Source organism: Pipistrellus kuhlii, unplaced genomic scaffold, assembly GCF_014108245.1.
Source record: "Pipistrellus kuhlii isolate mPipKuh1 unplaced genomic scaffold, mPipKuh1.p scaffold_m20_p_89, whole genome shotgun sequence".
Lineage (NCBI taxonomy): Eukaryota > Metazoa > Chordata > Mammalia > Chiroptera > Vespertilionidae > Pipistrellus > Pipistrellus kuhlii.
Genome location: NW_023425594.1, coordinates 704,224 through 723,495, shown reverse-complemented (window position 1 = coordinate 723,495; position 19,272 = coordinate 704,224). Strand labels below are relative to the sequence as shown.

At 45.8% G+C, this 19,272-nt stretch overlaps 1 protein-coding gene across 3 annotated transcripts; it reads right to left on the bottom strand.

The window, feature by feature from the left end:
- Positions 1-3,199: 3,199 nt before the first annotated feature.
- On the bottom strand, positions 3,200-18,672 carry LOC123651843 (zinc finger protein 544-like). 3 transcript variants are annotated; one of them, XM_045577379.1, is made up of 5 exons: positions 18,634-18,672; positions 10,292-10,383; positions 8,887-9,013; positions 8,014-8,100; positions 3,200-6,874 (listed from the first exon to the last, which is right to left on the bottom strand). In XM_045577379.1, the coding sequence occupies exons 2-5, from the start codon at positions 10,322-10,324 to the stop codon at positions 5,106-5,108; spliced, it is 2,016 nt and encodes a 671-aa protein (XP_045433335.1). In that variant the 5' UTR covers positions 10,325-10,383; positions 18,634-18,672; the 3' UTR covers positions 3,200-5,105. The 3 variants fall into 3 exon arrangements, with proteins under 3 accessions (XP_045433335.1, XP_045433334.1, XP_045433336.1); XM_045577378.1 differs by lacking the exon at positions 18,634-18,672 and having other exon boundaries at positions 10,292-10,440; XM_045577380.1 differs by lacking the exons at positions 8,014-8,100; positions 18,634-18,672 and having other exon boundaries at positions 10,292-10,440.
- Positions 18,673-19,272: the final 600 nt, after the last annotated feature.

The window sequence follows — 19,272 nt, the reverse complement described above, 5'->3', positions numbered from 1 at the left end:
GATAGAGCATTAGTCTGCAGACTAAAAAGTTTGATTTTAGCCAAGGGCACACTCCTGGGTTGTGGGCTTGACCCCCAGTAGGGCATGTGCTGGAGGCAGCCAATCAATGATTTTCTCTCATTATTGATGTTTCTATTTCTCTCTCTCCCTCTCTGAAATCAATCAATCAATAAATATATATATATTTTTAAAAGCAGCAGCAAAGGTGATTCAAGGGAAGAAGGGGGTGAAAAGAATGTTCTGGCATGCTCCAGGGAGAATGCCTTAAATTCAATCTTATGTTAAGATGTTTATTGGGGCCCTGGCCAGTTTGGCTCAGTGGGTGGAGCATTGGCCTGTGGACTGAAGGGTCCCAGATTGGATTCTGGTTAAGAGCACATGCTTGGGTTGTGCACTTGGTCCCCAGTAGGGGACTGCAGAGGTAGCCAATTGGTAATTCTCTCTCATCATAGATGTTTCTCTCCCTCTGCCTTCCTCTCTGAAATCAATAAAAACATATTTTTAAAAAATCTTTACTGGGGATGGGGGAAATGCAGTATGAGTTTTTGATGATGTTCTCTTATCAAGACCCTGGCATTTAAGCTAAGCCTGGAGCAGTCCAAATGGGATTCACGACTGCAAAATGGAGCCCTAACTGGTTTGGCTCAGTGGATACAGTGTCCGCCTGCGGACTGAAGGGTCTCAGGTTCGATTCTGGTCAAGGGCATGTACCTTGGTGGCGGGCACATCCCCAGGAGAGGGTGTGCAGAAGGCAGCTGATTGATGTTTCTATTACTCTCCCTTCCTCTGTAAAAATCAATAAAATGTATATATTTTTTAAAAGTGCCCTTATGAGAAAAAAAAAAGTCACTTTGAACCATCTACAGGGTCCAGGAAGCACAGAACCAACATAAACACTTGTTAGTGCATTGAGAGTGATCCTGTCCCTTCCTCTCCATGTTCATTCCTGGCAGCATCCCCAGTGGAGTGAGAAACAGCCAGAGAGATGGAGGAGGAAGAGGAGTGAGAGGAAGGGCAGTACCTTCTCCTCAGTTGGCTGGCAGGAAGCTAAGGGAGAAAGAGGGGTTGTAATTTTTTTAAAAAAATATATATATTATTGATTTTTTTAGAGGCAGGGAGAGGGACAGAGAGTTAGAAACATCAATGAGAAACATTGATCAGCTGCCTCCTGCACACCTCCCACTGGGAATGTGCCCACAACCAAGGTACATGCCTTTGACCAGAATCGAACCTGGGACCTTTCAGTCCAAAGGCTAACACTCTGTCCACCGAGCCACACCCATTAGGGCTGTAATTTTGAATGAAGTTCATGAGCTATTTTGTGGGACTAGAATAGATGCTCTAAGTGCCTTAAATGAAAGTGTTTTTACCGAGCTGAGTTATCTAAAAGTGAACAGAAAGGTCATGAGACAGAACTCCTATTAAATAAAGGCAAAAATTAAGTTGTTTTGTAATTTTAAAGCTGAAACCGTTTTGGCTCAGTGGTAGAGCATCGGTCTGCGGACTGAAAGGTCCCAGGTTCAATTCCGGTTATACTGGTTAGGGCCACACACGTTTTCCCTCTTCAGAGGGATCCTCCCTAGTTGTCCCAGGACACCAACCTTTTCTCCAGGCTCACAGTGACTTCCTGATAAGGCTTCTGCGATATCAAGTCCTAAAAACATAGCCCAAACCTAATAGGTTTGGCTCAGTGGATAGAGCATCGCCCTTCAGACTGCAGGGTGCCAGGTTCGATTCTGGTCAAGGGCATGTATCTTGGTTTCAGGCACATCCCCAGTAGGGGGTGTTCAGGAGGTGGCTGATCTATGTTTCTCTCTCATCAATGTTTCTACCTCTGTATCCCTCTCCCTTCCTCTCTACAAAAAGTAAAATAAAATAAAATTATGCCGAGACCGGTTTGGCTCAATGGATAGAGCATTGGCTTGGGGACTGAAGGGTCCCGGGTTCAATTCTGGTCAAGGGCATGTACCTTGGTTGCGGGCATATTCCCAGTAGGGGGTGTGCAAGAGGCAGCTGATCGATGACTCTCTCTCATCGATGTTTCTAACTCTCTATCTCTCTCCCTTCCTCTCTGTACAAAATCAATAAAATATATATTTTTAAAAAATTATATATATATTAAAAACAAAAAACAAATAAACATGGCCCAACCAGCATGGCTCAATGATTGATTATGTACCAGGAGGTCATGGTTCAATTACAGGTTGGGGCATATGCCTGGGTTGTGGGGAGTGCAGCTGGAAGCTGATCAGTGATTCTCTCTCACCACTTATGTTTGTTTCTCCCTCTCAATAAAAAAATGAACCAATAACATTAACCCATCTTTAAATCCAGTGACTTCTAAGAATCCCAGGAGACTTTCTATTATTCTGGAACCTATTATTATAAGCCAAAAAGAAGACTGTGATGTATTTTCCTCTCACTTTTTTTGAAATTAAAAAAAATATATTGATTTTTCACAGAGAAGAGGGAATAGTTAGAAACACGGATGAAAGAGAAACATTGATCAGCTGACTCCTATACACCCCCCATCTGGGATGTGCCCTTGACTGGAATTGAACCTGGGACCTTTCAGTCAGCAGATAGAAGCTATCCACTGAGCCAAACAGGTGTTGGCATTCCTCTCACTCTTGCTGTTTAAAATAGTGGGGGGAAAGTATATGATGTTACTTGAATAAGAAGCGTGCCAGGGGAGGACAGGATTAAAATGGAAAGCAACTGTCTCCTGCTACACCCTACCCAAGTCACACATTCCACCAACTACTCTTAAATGTTTTATTCCAGTTTCTAAATAAGGTTTTATATGTAATTCTGATCTTTCATGGCTTAAACACTTTACTGCCTTCCTTCTTTGATAAGGAATATTTTATTTTTGTGATCCTCTATTTGATTCCAATTTTTTTGTCCTATCACTGTTTAATATTGTAATTTTGGCCTCCTAAGTAACCGATTTCATTTAAAAGCTAACTTCCAAAAATGAAGATACAGAGAAACTCCCCTACACTTCACCTCCAAATTCACCATTACACCTCTCAGTTTCTTTGTAAAATCCAAAACCAGCACCTACTGTTTATACTATAGTTATAAAAAGTGCTTACCCTCTCCCTTCTCTCTGAAATCAATAAAAAACATATTGTCAAGTCAAAAGAAATGCCATTAAAAAAAGTGTTTAGTGAAGGGCCAAGCAAAACAATCTGAGTATATTTCTCCCTCTTTTATTGCAATTATCATGAGTCCTCTGCCTTTTCTAGGATGAAATATTAACATCACAGTCAAATGAAGACTCCTTTCTAAAGTCTGGACTACAACTGCCTTGTATATTTGTTTCCTTTTAACAGTTTGTTTTACCTAAAGTTCTGATACACACCCCCTACTCCCCCACTGTTAGAACACTTTTTAAAAAAATTCCTCTTCTTAGTTTCAAACTTCTATTTTTCAGAAGTTTCTACAATTTCTTGGCTACAGTATTTTAGTTTCTCATGCTACATGGACCCCAATAATTCTGGAAACTATTTGGCATGATCTTAAGATTTTCTTTCAGCTCTACAGGGGTTTCCTTTTTCTTTTCCAACTCTTTTTATTTTTTAAACAAAGTATTTTTATTCTCATAACTCTGTTAAGAGTTATGTTAGACTCATTTTCATTTGCAATTATTTCTTGGCTCAATCTCAATTTAAATGTTTGGTTTTCTTGAGTATCTGTTCTTCCTTTAAAAAACCTATTTTTCCTTTTACATTGAAAGCTTTCAAGTCTCTTGCTCCCTACCTCCATCTATACTGAAGAGACTATGGAAGAAAACATGGGAGCCTCCATAGATGGGGAGGGGAACTAGTTTAATGGAAAGATTTGCTGTGAAGGGAGTAGGGCCAGAACTAGGTGTTGCATAATTCACCAATCTCCTAGTCCCCAGATTCAATTTTTTTTTGGGGGGGGATACTTCATTCACCCCCTATTTTATTTTGTTCACCCACAGGCAGGTAATGCAAAACAAGGAGGAGGAAGAAACTTGGAATTTCACCAACAGACCATCAGTTAACCTTGCTTTTCTGCCCCACTAGTCAGAAACCCTGTCAAGGGGCTGAGACCTCCAGTGCTGTAGGTCCTGTCCTCATGGACCTGGCTTCAGCCTTTTCCACTCTGCATCTCCAGGTGATGGTCTCCCACCTGCTTTCATTTTGCTCAAATCTACAGTAATGGCCTCTCCATTAAACCATTATTGATATACACTGTAGCCTTTTTTTGAGGGGAACAAATCTCCCAATACCTTATCATTTCTAGGAATGTATTATAGGGATAACATCTGATTAAGTTTGGGCAGTTGTTTGCAATAAAATGATAATCTGATGGACACAGTTCTATTCTGAATTTCCTATTTCCTACTAAAAGCTTTGCAAGCTTTCCATCAGTTGTCATGTTCATACCCTCTCACCTAAATGTTTAAGTCCACACATTTTAGTGCACATACAAGTAACTTGTGCTGGTTCAGGAAATGACAGGTTCTTGGGTTTTACTGATAGAGATTCTGATCTCATAAATAAGGGTAAGCTTGGTAATCTGCAGTTTCAATGTAAACACCAAGCAATTCTGATGCATGTGGTTGTTTGATGTCTAGAAAAGAAGTTCTGGCATTGAGCTTTTCCATCTTAATTACTCACAGGGTTTCTCTCCCCTTAGCTTTCTCACATTGAATAAGGGATTTATAATAATTGAAAGCCTTCTCCCATCCATCACACTTATAAGGTTTCTCTCTAGTATAAAAAGGTCTTTTCATTGTGATTACATTTATAGGATTCATGCCAGTGTGTTCTCTGGTGCATAATGAGATCTCTATTTGAAACCTTTTGTACAATGACTGAATTAGTAAAGTTTCTTGCCTCTGGAATGAATACACAGATACACAAGCTATGATCACTGATAAAAGGTTTTCCCACAGTGGTCGCACATATAGGGCTTCTCTCCAGTGTGAATCCTTTTATATGCTATGAAGGGTTACAGCAGAAGGACTTTGCCCAATGAGCACACAAATGTGGTTTCTCTCCAGTGTGAATTCACTGATGCCTGGTAAGGCGACTGCCACATAAAGAACCTTTTCACAATGATTACATTCATTCATGGGGTTTCTTGACCTTGTGTATCCTCTCATGTTTTTGAAGAGCTAAACGACCACTGAAGGCTTTAACACACATGGTACACTGATAGGGCTTCTCTCCAGTGTGTGTTCTCTGGTGCACAATAAGGAGATATCTCTGGCTGAAGGCTTTAACACAAATCTTACACTTATAGGGCTTCTCTCCAGTGTGTGTTCTCTGATGAACAATGAGGCCAGATCTCTGGCTGAAAGCTTTCCCACAATGACTGCATTCATAAGGTTTCTCTCCAGTATGCGTTCGCTGGTGCACAACCAGCTGTGACTGCTGCCGAAAAGATTTCCCACACTGGTCACAGTGGTAGGGTTTCTCACCAGTGTGTGTCCTCTCATGTTTTCTGAGAGATGACCCATCACTGAAGGCTTTCCCGCAGTCAATACACTCATAAGGCTTTTCTCCAGTGTGTGTTCTCTGATGCAGAATGAGGTGAGACCTCCATTTGAAAACTTTCTCACAATGACTGCATTCATAAAATTTTTTCTCTCCAGCATGAGTTCGAAGATGTGCAAGAAGCTGTTTTCGCTCCCAAAAAGATTTCCCACAGTGGTTACACTCGTATGGTTTCTCTCCACTGTGAATCCTTTTATGTGCAACGAAGTCAGAGCTACGGCTGAAGGAGTTTCCACAGTGAGTGCACAAGTAAGGTTTCCCTCCACTATGAATTCTCTGATGCCTAGTAAGGTGACCCTGCCGGTTCAAGAACTTTACACGATCGTTACATTCATAGTGTTTCTCACCTGTGTGGGTTCTCCTGTGTTTTATAAGAGCTGACTGACCACGGTAGGTTTTAACACACAGGTTACACTGATAAGGCCTCTCCCCAGTGTGCGTTCTCTGATGCACAATGAGGAGGTATCTCCATTTGAAAGCTTTTTCACAATGACTGCAAGTATATGGCTTCTCTCCAGTGTGTGTCCTCTGGTGTGCAAGCTCAGAGCAACAACTGCAGGATTTTCCACGTAATTTACATGAACGTGGCTTCTTTCTGGTCCAGATATCACCATCATGGACAGATGAGGCTGAGCAGAAAGCACCATGGTCCTCCTCACATCCAGGATCACCCACAATTATTTCAGTTTGTACGGAGCTTTTGTCACATGTGTACTGACTTTCTTCCAAATGCATTGGCTTGTTTCCATTCAGGGACACGCTGTGCTTAACATTTCCATTGTCCTTACAGTAATTTCTCTTCTCTACTGGAAAACTTCTACTCTGGAAACGAACAGATGTGCCACCGTGGAGAGAGTCACTGTGGACCGTGAGATCACAAGGCTTATTATTTCCCGTTTTAACATTTGCAAGTTTATTCAAGTGAATGTTCTCAGAGAAAGCCCTGGTGCTTCCAAGGTTTTCACAGGGCTGCAGACGGGCACCGCCTTTCTGAGGATTAATGAAAACTGAGTTCTGTTTCAACCCTTTGAACTGTGAGCCACGCTTGTGCAAATGTGTTCTTGTGGGTAATGTCAGAGGTAGAAGGCTTTCACTCAGATAACTTCCGCCAAGGTCATGCTCACAATGTTCCTCTTTAGCAAACACATTCTCCCCTGAGGTAGGTACAATCTGACTCAAAGACTCCTCCGGCTGGTCCCTCCAATCCTGTATTTTTCCTACGGACTCAGACCAGGGGCCCCCTGGACAGCATTTCATTTCCACACGGAAAGATGGTTCTTCCACACCAATATCCTCTTCAGAACTGGACTCTTTCTTTTCAAGTGTAGTCTTCCACTCTGAAAGAAATCCAAAATGCTTCAATTACTGCGAAATCCTGAGATGGGAGAGAAGAATGAAGGAAAAACCAAGTATGAGAGGTGTCTCGGTGTTTGTTTAGAGTCCATGAACTATAATTCCATGCAGGATCTAAAAGAACGGGATGGACTAGCACATAGAAAATCAGTGAAGAAGCACAAAAAACCAAGCAAAGGTAATGAAGAGTTGAATGAGAGCTGATGCCCAAAGAGGAGCAGGGAAATAAGATGTTTCTCTCTCTCTCCTCCTTTCCTCTCTGAAATCAATAAAAATATATATTTTTAAAAAGAATAAGCACAAGAATGTATTAAGGGAGAAATGTACTGAAGGAGCTGAGTCTGAGGATACATGGTCTTCAATAAGCACAAAAGATATTGATCCCCAGTTGCTGGGACCTGTGAATATGATACCTTATTTATTTTTTAATATGTTTTTAATTAATTAATCCCATCATGAGGATATTTTTCCATTGAGATATATATATATATATATATATATATATATATATATATATATATATATATTTTTAGATCAAGTGGAAGAAAGAGGGAAAGACAGAGAGAAATATCGATGTAAGAGTAACATTGATTGGTTGTCTTCTGCATGAGTCTGGAACAGGGCGCAGGCTGGGGAGAAGCCTGCAATCAAGGTACATGCCCTTGACTAAAATTGAACCCAAGACCCTTCAGTCCACAAGCTGATGCTCTATCCACTGAGCCAAATGGCCAGGGCTCAAATATATTTTTATTGATTTTAGAGACAGGAAGGGAGAGGGAGAGAGAGACAGAAACATAACTGATGAGAGAGAAACTGAAAGAAGACCTGAGGAGTGCTTTCCCAGGTGGAAGATATGATGAGGAGCTGGTGAAAACTCGAGGTCAGGAGGACCTGGGAACAAGACAAGGTGGCTGAAGGGTAAAGAAGAAAGCAAAAACGGGAACAGAAATAAACCCTGGCCTGAGAAATGTGCAGAGGACAGTAGCGAGTGTTTTCACTGGGCTGGGCCCGGGGATGAGAACATGGCTGTCTGGCTGGACATGGGGAGGCAGGAGTGGATGGCGAGGAAGCTCCCACAAACGGCCTCCCTCCTCCTCTGTCCAAGCTCACTAAAGGCTCTCACCTCGGGGAGGTGGTTCCTGCTCTGCCCTCCATGGGCCAGCACCTCGCTGCAGGCAGGAGATCACATCCACAGTGGGGAGCAGAAGTCCTGGTCAATAGAGAAAAACATAGTACTTGATGCTCTGCTTCCAGACAAAGATTGTATTCCAGGCCCAGCCCTCTCCCCTGGGGTCAGACAGAGATGGACTAGGAGGGCCCGGGAGCCATTCCTGGGAAATAAATCACAAACATGCAGTGGAAGATGACCAAAGGGCAATTCCCAGGATCTGCATTTAAAAGGGACCCATTTCTGTACAGAATATAGGGCTAGCTCTTAAAGGCACCAGGGGACAATTTAAGGTGAAGGAGAAACAAACAAACAAACAAATATATACACTGAGTGGCCAGATTATTATGACTGCCCCATCAATACTTCATTGACACATCCAAAAATACTAAATATTGAAAACTTCCTAAGCAAATACTTTCAAGGTTTTATTATTATTATTTGCACAACTAATTCACTTCATTGTACTGATGGGGTGGGGCATAATAATCTGGCCAGTGATAACAATCTATGTATATATTCTGTAATTTTACAAAATATAAGGTGTTCTAGTCTCTATATAAGTTTCTTCTTCAGAGAAAGGATTATCAGTTCTTTGTATTAGAAAGAGGTTCTCTGTACTATAAAAAATGACAATTACCTGTGGACCTTATAAAGTTTAGGTTTTATTATTTGCAAGCAAACACACACACACACACACACACACACACACACACACACACAGCGACCCACTCTGGGGATGCTTCACCCCAGCACCAGCACACCCTTGGTGCCAGAGCTTGGAGTCCTAGGGCAGAAAGCCCAGGTGATGGGTAGAGCCCAACTTACCCAGAGAGACAAGGTGGTCACATGTCTCCAGAGTCACGTCGCGGAACAGTGTCCTCTGCACCAGGTCCAGCCGTGCCCACTCCTCACGTGTGAAGCTCACCACCACATCCTTGAAGCTCACAGGTAGCTGAAAAACATCACCTGTGTTACCATGGGGCCGTATTTTACCATGGGACCCCGCCTCCCCAAAGGAAGGTGGAGGAGGCCAGGACAGCGGAGGGAGGGAGGGAGGCGGTGTGGGCTGGAAATGGTGTCCAGAGCATCCACATGGTTCCCGCCTCTGGGCAGTGCACTGATCAGACACCAATGCAGTCCATGACATCCTCACTTCTGAGGGCCTATCTGTTGCTGATCACACCAGTGATTCTGACTTTCTTATCCCAGGAAACAGTGGGAACCCCATTCCCTACTTTTCTACAAAATCACAGACTTAAAGGCACTCAAAGAGGATGTTTAAAATCAGGAATGAGCAAAACACAGCCTGGCAGACATGCCAAGACTGTGTGTGCTTTCAGAAGGCTAATGCCATGAGCTAAGTTGTTCTCCCCAAATTCACATGTTGGAGTCCTAACCCACCATGTGCCTGCATTTGGGGAGAGGGCCTTTATGAAAATAGTGTTACTGGGGGTTCCAAGGGCAGAGCCCTAATGCAGTGGGATTGGTGCCCTCAAAAGGAGACCACCAGAGACTTCTTTCTCCACCACTGCGGACACAGAGAAGGCACTATTAGCAAGCGAGGTAGAGTCCTCATGAAACCAACCCTGCTGGCACTTGGTCTCAGATTGTTTCAGAACCATGAGAAAATGAATGCTGTCTGAGCCACACAGAGCGTGCTATTTTGTTACAGCAGCTGCAGTAGACCTATTACAGCTAAAAATAGGTTTTACAGTTTTTTGTCCCCCCCCCCCCCCCACAAAGGCCATATACAAAAAGAACATGGGGAGAGAGCATATGTGGCCTGCAGAGCCTAAGGCAGTTCCCACCGCCTGGTCCTTTACAGAAAACACTGGCAGAGCAGCCATTCAAGGCAGGCTGGCAGGTGAGGGGCCATGCTCCCCGGCCCTGGGTGCCAGGCCTGATGTGGCATGTCAGCTTCACAACCGAGTAGCCAGATTCCTAAATGAGTCCCTGAACTTCGCAGGTGTGAGCTGGAGATGGTGTCCAGAGCATCCACATGGTTCTGACGTGACCTCGAAGGCAGCACCCCACTCTGGACATCTCACAGGACACGAGGGGGAGAGGCCTGTCCCAGGGCACCAGGTACAGGAGGCCCTAAGGAGCTGTAACTGCAGGGAACCCAGGGGTCTCACCCACAGGGATAAGGTAGCACTGTGGGCTCTATTCCTGGACCCACTTTACAGCTGAGGAGACAGGGAGGCAGACATAGCAAAGGTCTTTGACTCACCTGAGATGGGGTTGGCTGAGCACACACTTCCATTTCCTCCTCAGACCTGAAGAAGCTGGCTCATAGAGGGTGGCCGTCCACAGGGGGCAGTGCTGGTGGTGGAGGCACAATCAGGGAGTCAGCCCCTCCTCAGTACCCCCACACCCTCAAGCCCTCCCACCCCCAAAAGGGAGAGGAATGCTCCAGCTGAGGGGCATTTCCTTCGGGCCTGTGGAGCAGAGAGGCAGGGCTCTGAGGTCAGCCCAGGTGGCCACGCTGGCTTTCCAGTGGGGAAGGGGGTCCAGCTTGCTCAGGTCTGGGCTGGGGATGGTCCTGAGCTGCCCCCAGTCTAAAGGGAAATGCTCAGGCACCTGCTAGGATGTCTGAACTGTGATTTCAGATACATCGTTTCCCCTCAGGCCAGTTTTCTCCCCCCCTGTCATTTCAAGAGAATGAATGGGAGAGGTAAAGGCAGGGTGTCAAAACTGTATAAATTTTTTAAAAAAATATTTTTTTTGATTTCAGAGAAGGGAGAGGGAGAGAAACATCGATGAAAGAAATCATTGATGGGCTGCCTTCTGTATGCCCCACACTGGGTGGGGTTCAGGCCTGCAACCCGGGCATGTGCCCTTGGCAGAAATTGAACTGGGGACCCTTCAGTCCAAAGGCCAATGCTCTACCCATTGAGCCAAACCAGCTAGGGCCATTTGCATAATTTAAAAATATTGCAATGAGCTGAAACCAGTTTGGCTCAGTGGATAGAATGTCAACCTGTGGACTGAAAGGTCCTGGGTTCGATTCCCGTCAAGGGCATAGACCTTGGTTGCTGGCACATCCCCAGTAGGGGGTGTGCAAGAGGCAGCTGATCGATGATTCCCTCTCATCAATGTTTCTAACTCTCTATCCCTCTCTCTTCCCCTCTGTAAAAAATCAATAAAATCTATATTTAAAAAAATATATATTGCAATGAGTCTGGTTGGTGTGGCTCAGGGATTAAGCGTTTATCTATGAACCAGGAGGTCATGGTTCGATTCCCGGTCAGGGCATGACCATGGCATACTCAGCCCAACATCCAGTGCCATATTGCCAAGCCAGCTTAGCCAGGTTCGGTGAGCCTGAGAGGAGGTGGTGAAGGATTGAGAAAAGACATACAAGAGAAAAAAGCTGGGTCTGGGTGGGGCGCTGTCCTCTCTGATGGAGAGCTAGCAACAGCGCCATAGCCTGAAAGCCGTGTCTTTATTTTATAGCCAGATTCGAGGAGGCAAAGTAAGGGCCTGGTCAAGATGTTTACAACATTCTGGTTGGTTTCAAATCTACTCAAATTACATGCACCTGAACTCTACCAACCCTACATCACTCAGCCACGTGGGACCACGTATCCGGACAACAGGTTCAAGCTGACAACCATAGCCTTTGGCTATAACTGTGCTGGAAGTAGTTTTGCCCTCCAAGTTAGGATTTGCACGTGGCCATGAGAGGACTGTGCCCTCTCATTAGTCTGAGGCTTAAACCTGTCCAAACGCTGTGGCCACTCTCCACAAGCATATGCCCGGGTTGTGGGCTCAACCCCAGTATGATGCGTGCAGGAGGCAACTGATCAATGATTTTCTCTCATCACTGATGTTTCTATCTCCCTTCATCTCTGAAGACAATTTAAAAAAATATATAAAATATTCCGATAAAACATCAAGTGATTAAAAAAAAAAAAGTAATAAAAGAAAAACTGTACAGTTCCCAAACAATGAAACAAGAACTGGTTTAAAAAAAAAAGGTTTTTGCACAATATGAAATATTATAAGGAAGTATCTGTCAATTTCATAATATGTGTGTGGGGGATGGTAACAAGGAGGATATGAGAATATCCAGGGCAGGAAAGGACTCGCTGAAAGACGAGTGTCGTCCCACATGCACCCTCCCTCAAGACATTCTGGAGGTACCAAAATGTTTGGGGCAGAATAAGAGAACTGACAGTCCAGAAATAAAACCTTGCTTATCTGGTCAAGCCATGACAAACAAGGCAGGAATATATACAAAAGGTGAAGACAGTCTCTTCAATAAATGGTGATGGGAAAAACTGGACAGATAGGTGCAAAAAAAATGAAACTAGGCCCCTTTCTAACTCCATATGCAAAAATAAACTCACACTGAATAAAAGACTTAAATGAAAAAAAAAAAGAAGAGAGAAAAAGAAAAGGGAAGATCTAAAATCATACCACTTGTACAAGAAAACATAGACAATACACTTTTAAAAATATATATATTTTATTTTTATTTATTTATTTATTTTTAAATATATTTTATTGATTTTTTAGAGAGGAAGGGAGAGAGATAGAGAGCGAGAAATGTCGATGAGAGAAAAACATCGACCAGCTGCCTCTTGCACACCCCCTACCGGGGATGTGCCTGCAACCAATGTACATGCCCTTGACCAGAATCGAACCTGGGACCTTTCAGTCCGCAGACTGACACTCTACACTGAGCCAAACCGGTTTCGGCGGCAATACACTTTTTGACATTGGTCTTACCAATAACTTTCATTTATTTATTTAAAAAAAATTCTCACCCAAAGATATGTTTATTGATCTTAGAGAAGACACACACACACACACACACACACACACACACACACACAGAAATGGATGTGAAAGAAAATCGATCAGTTGCCTCCATAAATGCGCCAACCAGGGATCGAACCCGCAACTGTTTAATGTATAAAACAATGCTCCAACCAACTGAGCTACCCAGCCAGGTCCTACCAATCATTAAAAAAAATTTTTTTTTCAGAGAGGAAGGGAGAGGGAAAGATGGAAACATCAATGATGAGAGAGAATCATTGTTCAGCTGCCTCCTGTACGTCCCCCACCGGGGATCAAGCCTGCAACCCAGGCATGTGGCCCTAACCGGAATCGAACCCAGGGCCCTTCAGTCTGCAGGCCAATGCTCTATCCACTAAGCCAAACCAGCTAGGGCCTACCAATCATTTTTAGATATGTGTTCTAAGGCAAGGGAAACAGAAACAAAAATAAGCAAATGGAAGTATATTAAACTATAAAGCTTTTGTGCTGAAAGGAAACCATCAACAAAACAAAAAGGCAACTTATAAATGGAAGAAGACATTTATAAAAGATATATCCGATAAGGGGTTAATATCCAATATATATATAAAGAACTCAAACAGCTCAACATAAAAAAAGAAAATCCAATAGAAAAATACATAGAGCCCTGGCTCAGTTAGTTCAAGCACTGTTCCCAAAGGAACCCTATTGCCCTGTTGGTGATAATGCTGATGAGTGCAGTCACTGCGGACAGCTGTGTGGAGTTACCTCAAGAAATTTAAAATGGAGCTGTCTTATGACCCAATGATTCCACTTCGGGAGATTTTATCCATAGAAACTCGAAACACTAATTTGAAAGAATGCATTCACTCTCATGTTCACGGCAGTATTATTTACAATAACTAAGATATGGAAGCAACCCAAGTGTCCATCAATGGATGAGTAGATTTAAAAACTGTGGCACAGCCGAAACCGGTTTGGCTCAATGGATAGAGCGTCGGCTTGGGGACTGAAAGGTCCCGGGTTCGATTCCGGTCAAGGGCATGTACCTTGGTTGCGGGCATATTCCCAGTGGGGGGTGTGCAAGAGGCAGCTGATCGATTACTCTCTCTCTCATCGATGTTTCTAACTCTCTATCTCTCTCCCTTCCTCTCTGTACAAAATCAATAAAATTTATAAATAAAAAATAATAAAAAAATAAATAAAAACTGTGGCACATTATATATCTACAAACAGAATATTACTTGGCTATGAAAAAGAAGGAAATTTTGTCATTTGTGACAGCATGGATGGACCTAGAGTGTATTATGCTAAGTGAAATAAGTCCGAGAAATAGAAAAACCGTGTAATTTCACTTACATGCAGAATATAAAACACAAACAAAATAGAAAAAAACCTCATAGACACAGAGAAAACTGATGGTTGCCAGATCGGTGGAGGGATGGGTGAAAAGATCAAGGGGATTAAGAAGCACAAATTGCCCATTATAAAAATAATCCTATGGATGTAAAGTACAGCCTAGGGAATACAGTCAAAATATCATCACTGTGAATGGTGCCAGGTCCTAGACTTACCAAGAAAAGCACAAGGTACCTAAAAATATCTAATCACTTTGCATACACCTGAATCTAATAGTGTGTGTCAACTATAATTAAAACATATACTTTTTAGAAAGAGAAAAAGCTTGAGTAAAAATTCCCCAAGGTCTGGTGACCAAGGAGCCGCAAGTCAGGAGCTCTGCAGCCATGATCCTGAGCACACTGTCACCCTGGCTCTCAGCCTGCCCCTCCAGCACACCCCCTACCGGGCCCCTGCCCTTGCCCTCTTGCTTGTCACTCTCCACCTGGAGTCACCTCTCAGCTCTTCATCTGGGTGCCCGGCCCCATCTGCCCCTGGTTCTTAGGTCAACACTAAATCACTGTTAAACCTCAACCGAGGATATGTTTCCATTGGTCTTTTAGAGAGAGTCGGAGAGAGAGGGAAAGACAGGGAGAAACATCCATGTGAGAAAAACACTTCGACTGGTTGCCTCCTGCACGTACCCAGCCAGGGACCCGGGCTGGGGAGGAGCCTGCAGTCAAGGTACATGCCCTTGACCAGAATCGAACCCAGGGCCCATTGATCCCTCTATTCATTGAGCCAAATTGGCTACGGCCCTTCTCTGCAGACAAACTTCTCAAGTCATTCCAATCAATGATCCTGGACTCTTCTAAGTCCATCCCATCTGAGGTGGCTCCTAAACCAGCGTTTTTCAACCGCTGTTCCGCGGGGTGTGCCGTAGGTGCAGACAAGACAAGAATTTTATAATTTTTCACTATTTTGTTTACTTAATATTTCATAATAAAGTAATTATAAAATACTTTCTTTGTGTTTATTTGATTCCTACTCAAGAGAATTACTTTATATATAGTCAATATAGGCACAGAGTTAAATTTTTTAACATTTTCTAATGGTGGTGTGCCTCGTGATTTTTTTCATGAAACAAGTGTGCCTTTGCCCAAAAAAGGTTGAAAAACACTGTCCTAAACAACTCCTCAGGGGAGTTTTTCCTTCTGTGTAAGCCACCCTTGCCATCGAACTCCTGCTCCTCCCAGCTGAGTGACCAACACCCTCCGTCTCCCTCCCTCCCTCTGCCCATCTTCATCCTGCCTTCTCACTTATGCACACACAGCCACACCACACACAAGGCTGCCCATAGCACTAGATGATGCTTTCTTGTTTTGAGACTCTAGCCTAGGGGTGTCGAACTCAAATCAGAGAAGGGGCCAAAATCTAAAATCCAGCCTAAATCGCGGGCCGAATGGTTTACTGAACAGTCATAAACTGTCATTGTGATGGAAACGCAGCGGAGTGCAGTGATGACAGCGCGGTGCGGGCCACATTGCAAGGCCTGGTGGGACAGATTTGGCCCTCGGGCCTTGTGTTTGACACATGTGCTCTAGCCCATCCCCAAGCAACCTCCTATTGCCTAACCCAGTAGTCAGCAAACTCATTAGTCAACAGAGCCAAATATTAACAGTAGAAGCCCGTTATCAAGGTTGCCGGTTCAATCCAGGTCAGAGTACATACTAGAATCAACAAACAAATACATAAATAGCCCAGCTGGTGTTGCTCAGTGGTGGAGTGTCGACCTATGAACCAGTAGGTCACAGTTTTATTTTATTTTTTATTTACTTTTCACAGAGAGGAAGGGAGAGGGATAGAGAGCCAGAAACATTGATGAGAAAGAAACATCAACTAGATGCCTCCTGCACACTCCCTACTGGGGATGTACCCACCTCCAAGGTACATGCCCTCAGCCAGAATCGAACCCAAGACCCCTCAGTTGGCAGGCCAACGCTCCATCCACCGAGCCAAACTGGCCAGGGCAGTTAAAAAAAAAAAAAAAAAATAATATATATATATATATATATATATATATATATATATATATATTATTCATTTTTAAAAATATATATATTTTTTATTGATTTTTTACAGAGAGGAAGAGAGAGAGAGCTGGAAACATCGATGAAAGAGAAACATTGACCAGCTGCCTCTTACACACCCCCTACCGGGGATATGCCCGCAACCAAGGTACATGCCCTTGACCGGAATCGAACCCAGGACCTTTCAGTCCGCAGACCGACGCTCTGCCACTGAGCCAAACCGGTTTCGGCTATTTTATTGATTTTTTACAGAGAGGAAGGGAGAGGAATAGAGAGTTAGAAACATTGACCAGCTGCCTCCTGCACACCCTCCTCTGGGAATGTGCCCGCAACCAAGGTACATGCCCTTGACTGGAATTGAACCTGGGACCTTCCAATTCGCAGGCTGATGTGCTCTATCCACTGAACCAAACCAGTCAGGCAGAAGATCATAGTTTGATTCCCACTCAGGGACATGCCCAGGCTGCAGGCTCAATCCCCAGTGGGGGGAGGGGATGTGTGCAGGAGGCAGCCAACCCATGACTCTCTCTCATCAATTATGTTTCTATCTCTCTTTCCCTTTATCTCTGAAATCAATAAACATATATTAAAAAAAAAAAAAACACCACATAAATAAGTGCAACAACAAATTGATGTTTCTCTCTCTCTTTCTCTCTCTCTCTCAAAAGAAGAAAAGCCTGACCAGGTATGTCAGTTGCTTAGAGTATACATGAAGGTTGCAGGCTTGACCCCCAGTCAAGGCACAAACAAGAATCAACCAATAAATACATAAACAAGTGGAACAACAAATGACTTTTTCTCTCCCGAAAAGCAATCCTAGCTAATAGAGGGCATATGCAAATGAACTGCCACACCATTACAAAGGTGGAGTCACTGACAGCAGAGGAGGGGTTTTCCTAACACAAGACGGTTGCACCCACAGTGGAGGCTGAGTTCCCATAAAGGAGCCTTGAGGAGCAATCAGCAGGGACCTGAGTCTGTGTGGCACTGGGCCGGGGCAGGGTACCTGAGGTTTCGTCCCTGCCCCAGTGCTAGGCTGAAGGACCTCAACACCTCCCTCCCCTAATGGGGCTTGATGGGGGTGGGGCCGGCTGGGTCTGGGTCTCACCTCTGGGTCCCCGAGGCCTGCCCCAGACTCTAGACGGGAGAAAGATTTTCATATACATTTTACTAATTTCCTTTTATCTCTGACACTTCTATTATAGAGAAAAAGGGCAAATAGCAATATTGAAATATTTCTTCTAATTCAGTGGTTGGCAAATTGTGGCTCGCGAGACACAAGCGGCTCTTTGGCTACTTGAGTGTGGCTCTTCCACAAAATACCACGGCCTGGGCGAGTCTATTTTGAAGAAGGGGCGCTAGAAGTTTAAGTGAAAAAAAAAAAAAATGTGGCTCTCAAAAGAAATTTCAATCGTTGTCCTGTTGCTATTTGGCTCTGTTGACTGATGAGTTCGCCCACCATTGCTTAGGACGAGTGTGGGGATGCAAGGACGGGAATGCACAGGCCTGGGGCTGCACCGCAGGAGACCTTTTCTAGGTCATGGCAGCCAAGCAGCGAACACACCTGGAAGCAACATCTGCACAGGCTGAGAGAGGGCTTTCCAGGAATGAGCTTGCAGCTCGTTTCAGGCGTTCCGGATCAAGGAACAGCACCCAGAACATGGGAGTGCAAAGACAGGAGGGGAGGGGAGGCGGAAGCAAGGCAGGAACCACAATATTCCACAAGAAAGGCATTTCCAAGGTGTGCTCACCCAGGAGGGACACACGGAAACCATGCACGGGGTCGGCCTATGACAGGGATGAGCTCTTCCCGACACAGCAGTCCCGGGGCGTGACCCCCTGCCCAGGCCTGGCCGGTCAGGAAGGTAACCCCCACCCCCGACAGGGGTCCCATTTCACGGGACTCCTTCCTCCATGCACCAGGAGGACTAACCTGGGCGGCTGCCACCTCCTGCACCCGGAGCCTCCCGGGGGGGTGGTGGGCAGTGTGCCTTTAAGAGAGGAAAAAATGGAGGCGCGATCTAGGCCTGGGTGGGAGGCCCCCCACATCCACAGACGCCCGCCGGGGTGCCGACACAACACGGCGGCCCAGAGCCTGTTTCCGGCAGAAGAGGATCCACGAGAGGAGCCCAGGCCGGTTCCACCGCGGGAGGGCCGCGAGGGGTCCTGACTGGACCGACCCGCGGGCTCTCTCCACGCTCCCGCCGCCGGACGGGCTTGAAGCGGACAGGCCCCTGCCCAGCCCCTCAAGAGGAGGCTCCGGGCCGGGCCGGGTCCCTCCCCGGCGCGGTCCGGGTCCCATCGGCCCGGACCTGCGGCCCGGCCCCGCCCCACGAACCACACAGGAACCTCCGCGCCGGTAGCAGCGCGCCAGACTCACCTGCGCGGGCGACGCAATGGCGGCGCTTCCGGTGCGCGGCGGAAGCGCGCTCGCTCGGCGCCTGCAACTACAAGTCCCAGCAGGCAGCGCGCCGGGGAGAGGTGGGGGGGCCAAAGGGGCCTCGTTCCCGCGCGCGCCTCTGGCCGTTTCTCGCGCGGCGCGGCGGTTGCTCGCCACGACGGCGGTGGCGTCGTGACGGCCGTGGGCTGTGGGCGCGGCTGGCTTCCCCCGCGTCTTTGAAGGCGGCTCCTGCTGCGGCCCGGACCCTCGCTTTCCTTCGGCTCTGCCCCTGGGGGGCGCCTCTCTTCGGGGGTCGATGGTTCTCCTCCTCCGGCGACCGCGGCCGACGCCACCGCGATGGACGCCGAGACCGCGGACGGACGGACGGACGGACTGACGGACGGACGCTGAGACCCACGTCGAGTCTGAGCCGCGCTGGGCCTGCTGGCGTTCTTCTTCCTTTTTTAAAATCCTCACCGAGGACATGTGTATTGTTTTTACGGAGAGAAGAGACAAAATGCAGAGGAGGGGGGGCCTCAAGCTGCTCCCCCTGCCCCGGGGCCGGGGGGACCTCAAAGTCACGCCCCCCGCCCGGTGTGACAGAGAAACGTGCCCCCCCCACCCCCCCGCCTCCCACGG

Excerpts from the sequence above, each read along its gene's own strand:
- LOC123651843 (XM_045577379.1), bottom strand. The coding sequence starts at position 10,324 with ATGGAAGTGTGTGCTCAGCCAACCCCATCTCAG. Across the intron at positions 9,014-10,291 it reads CTCAGCCAACCCCATCTCAG|CTACCTGTGAGCTTCAAGGA; the intron begins GTGAGTCAAAGA and ends GATGTTTTTCAG. Across the intron at positions 6,875-8,013 it reads GCAGGAACCACCTCCCCGAG|AGTGGAAGACTACACTTGAA; the intron begins GTGAGAGCCTTT and ends GATTTCTTTCAG.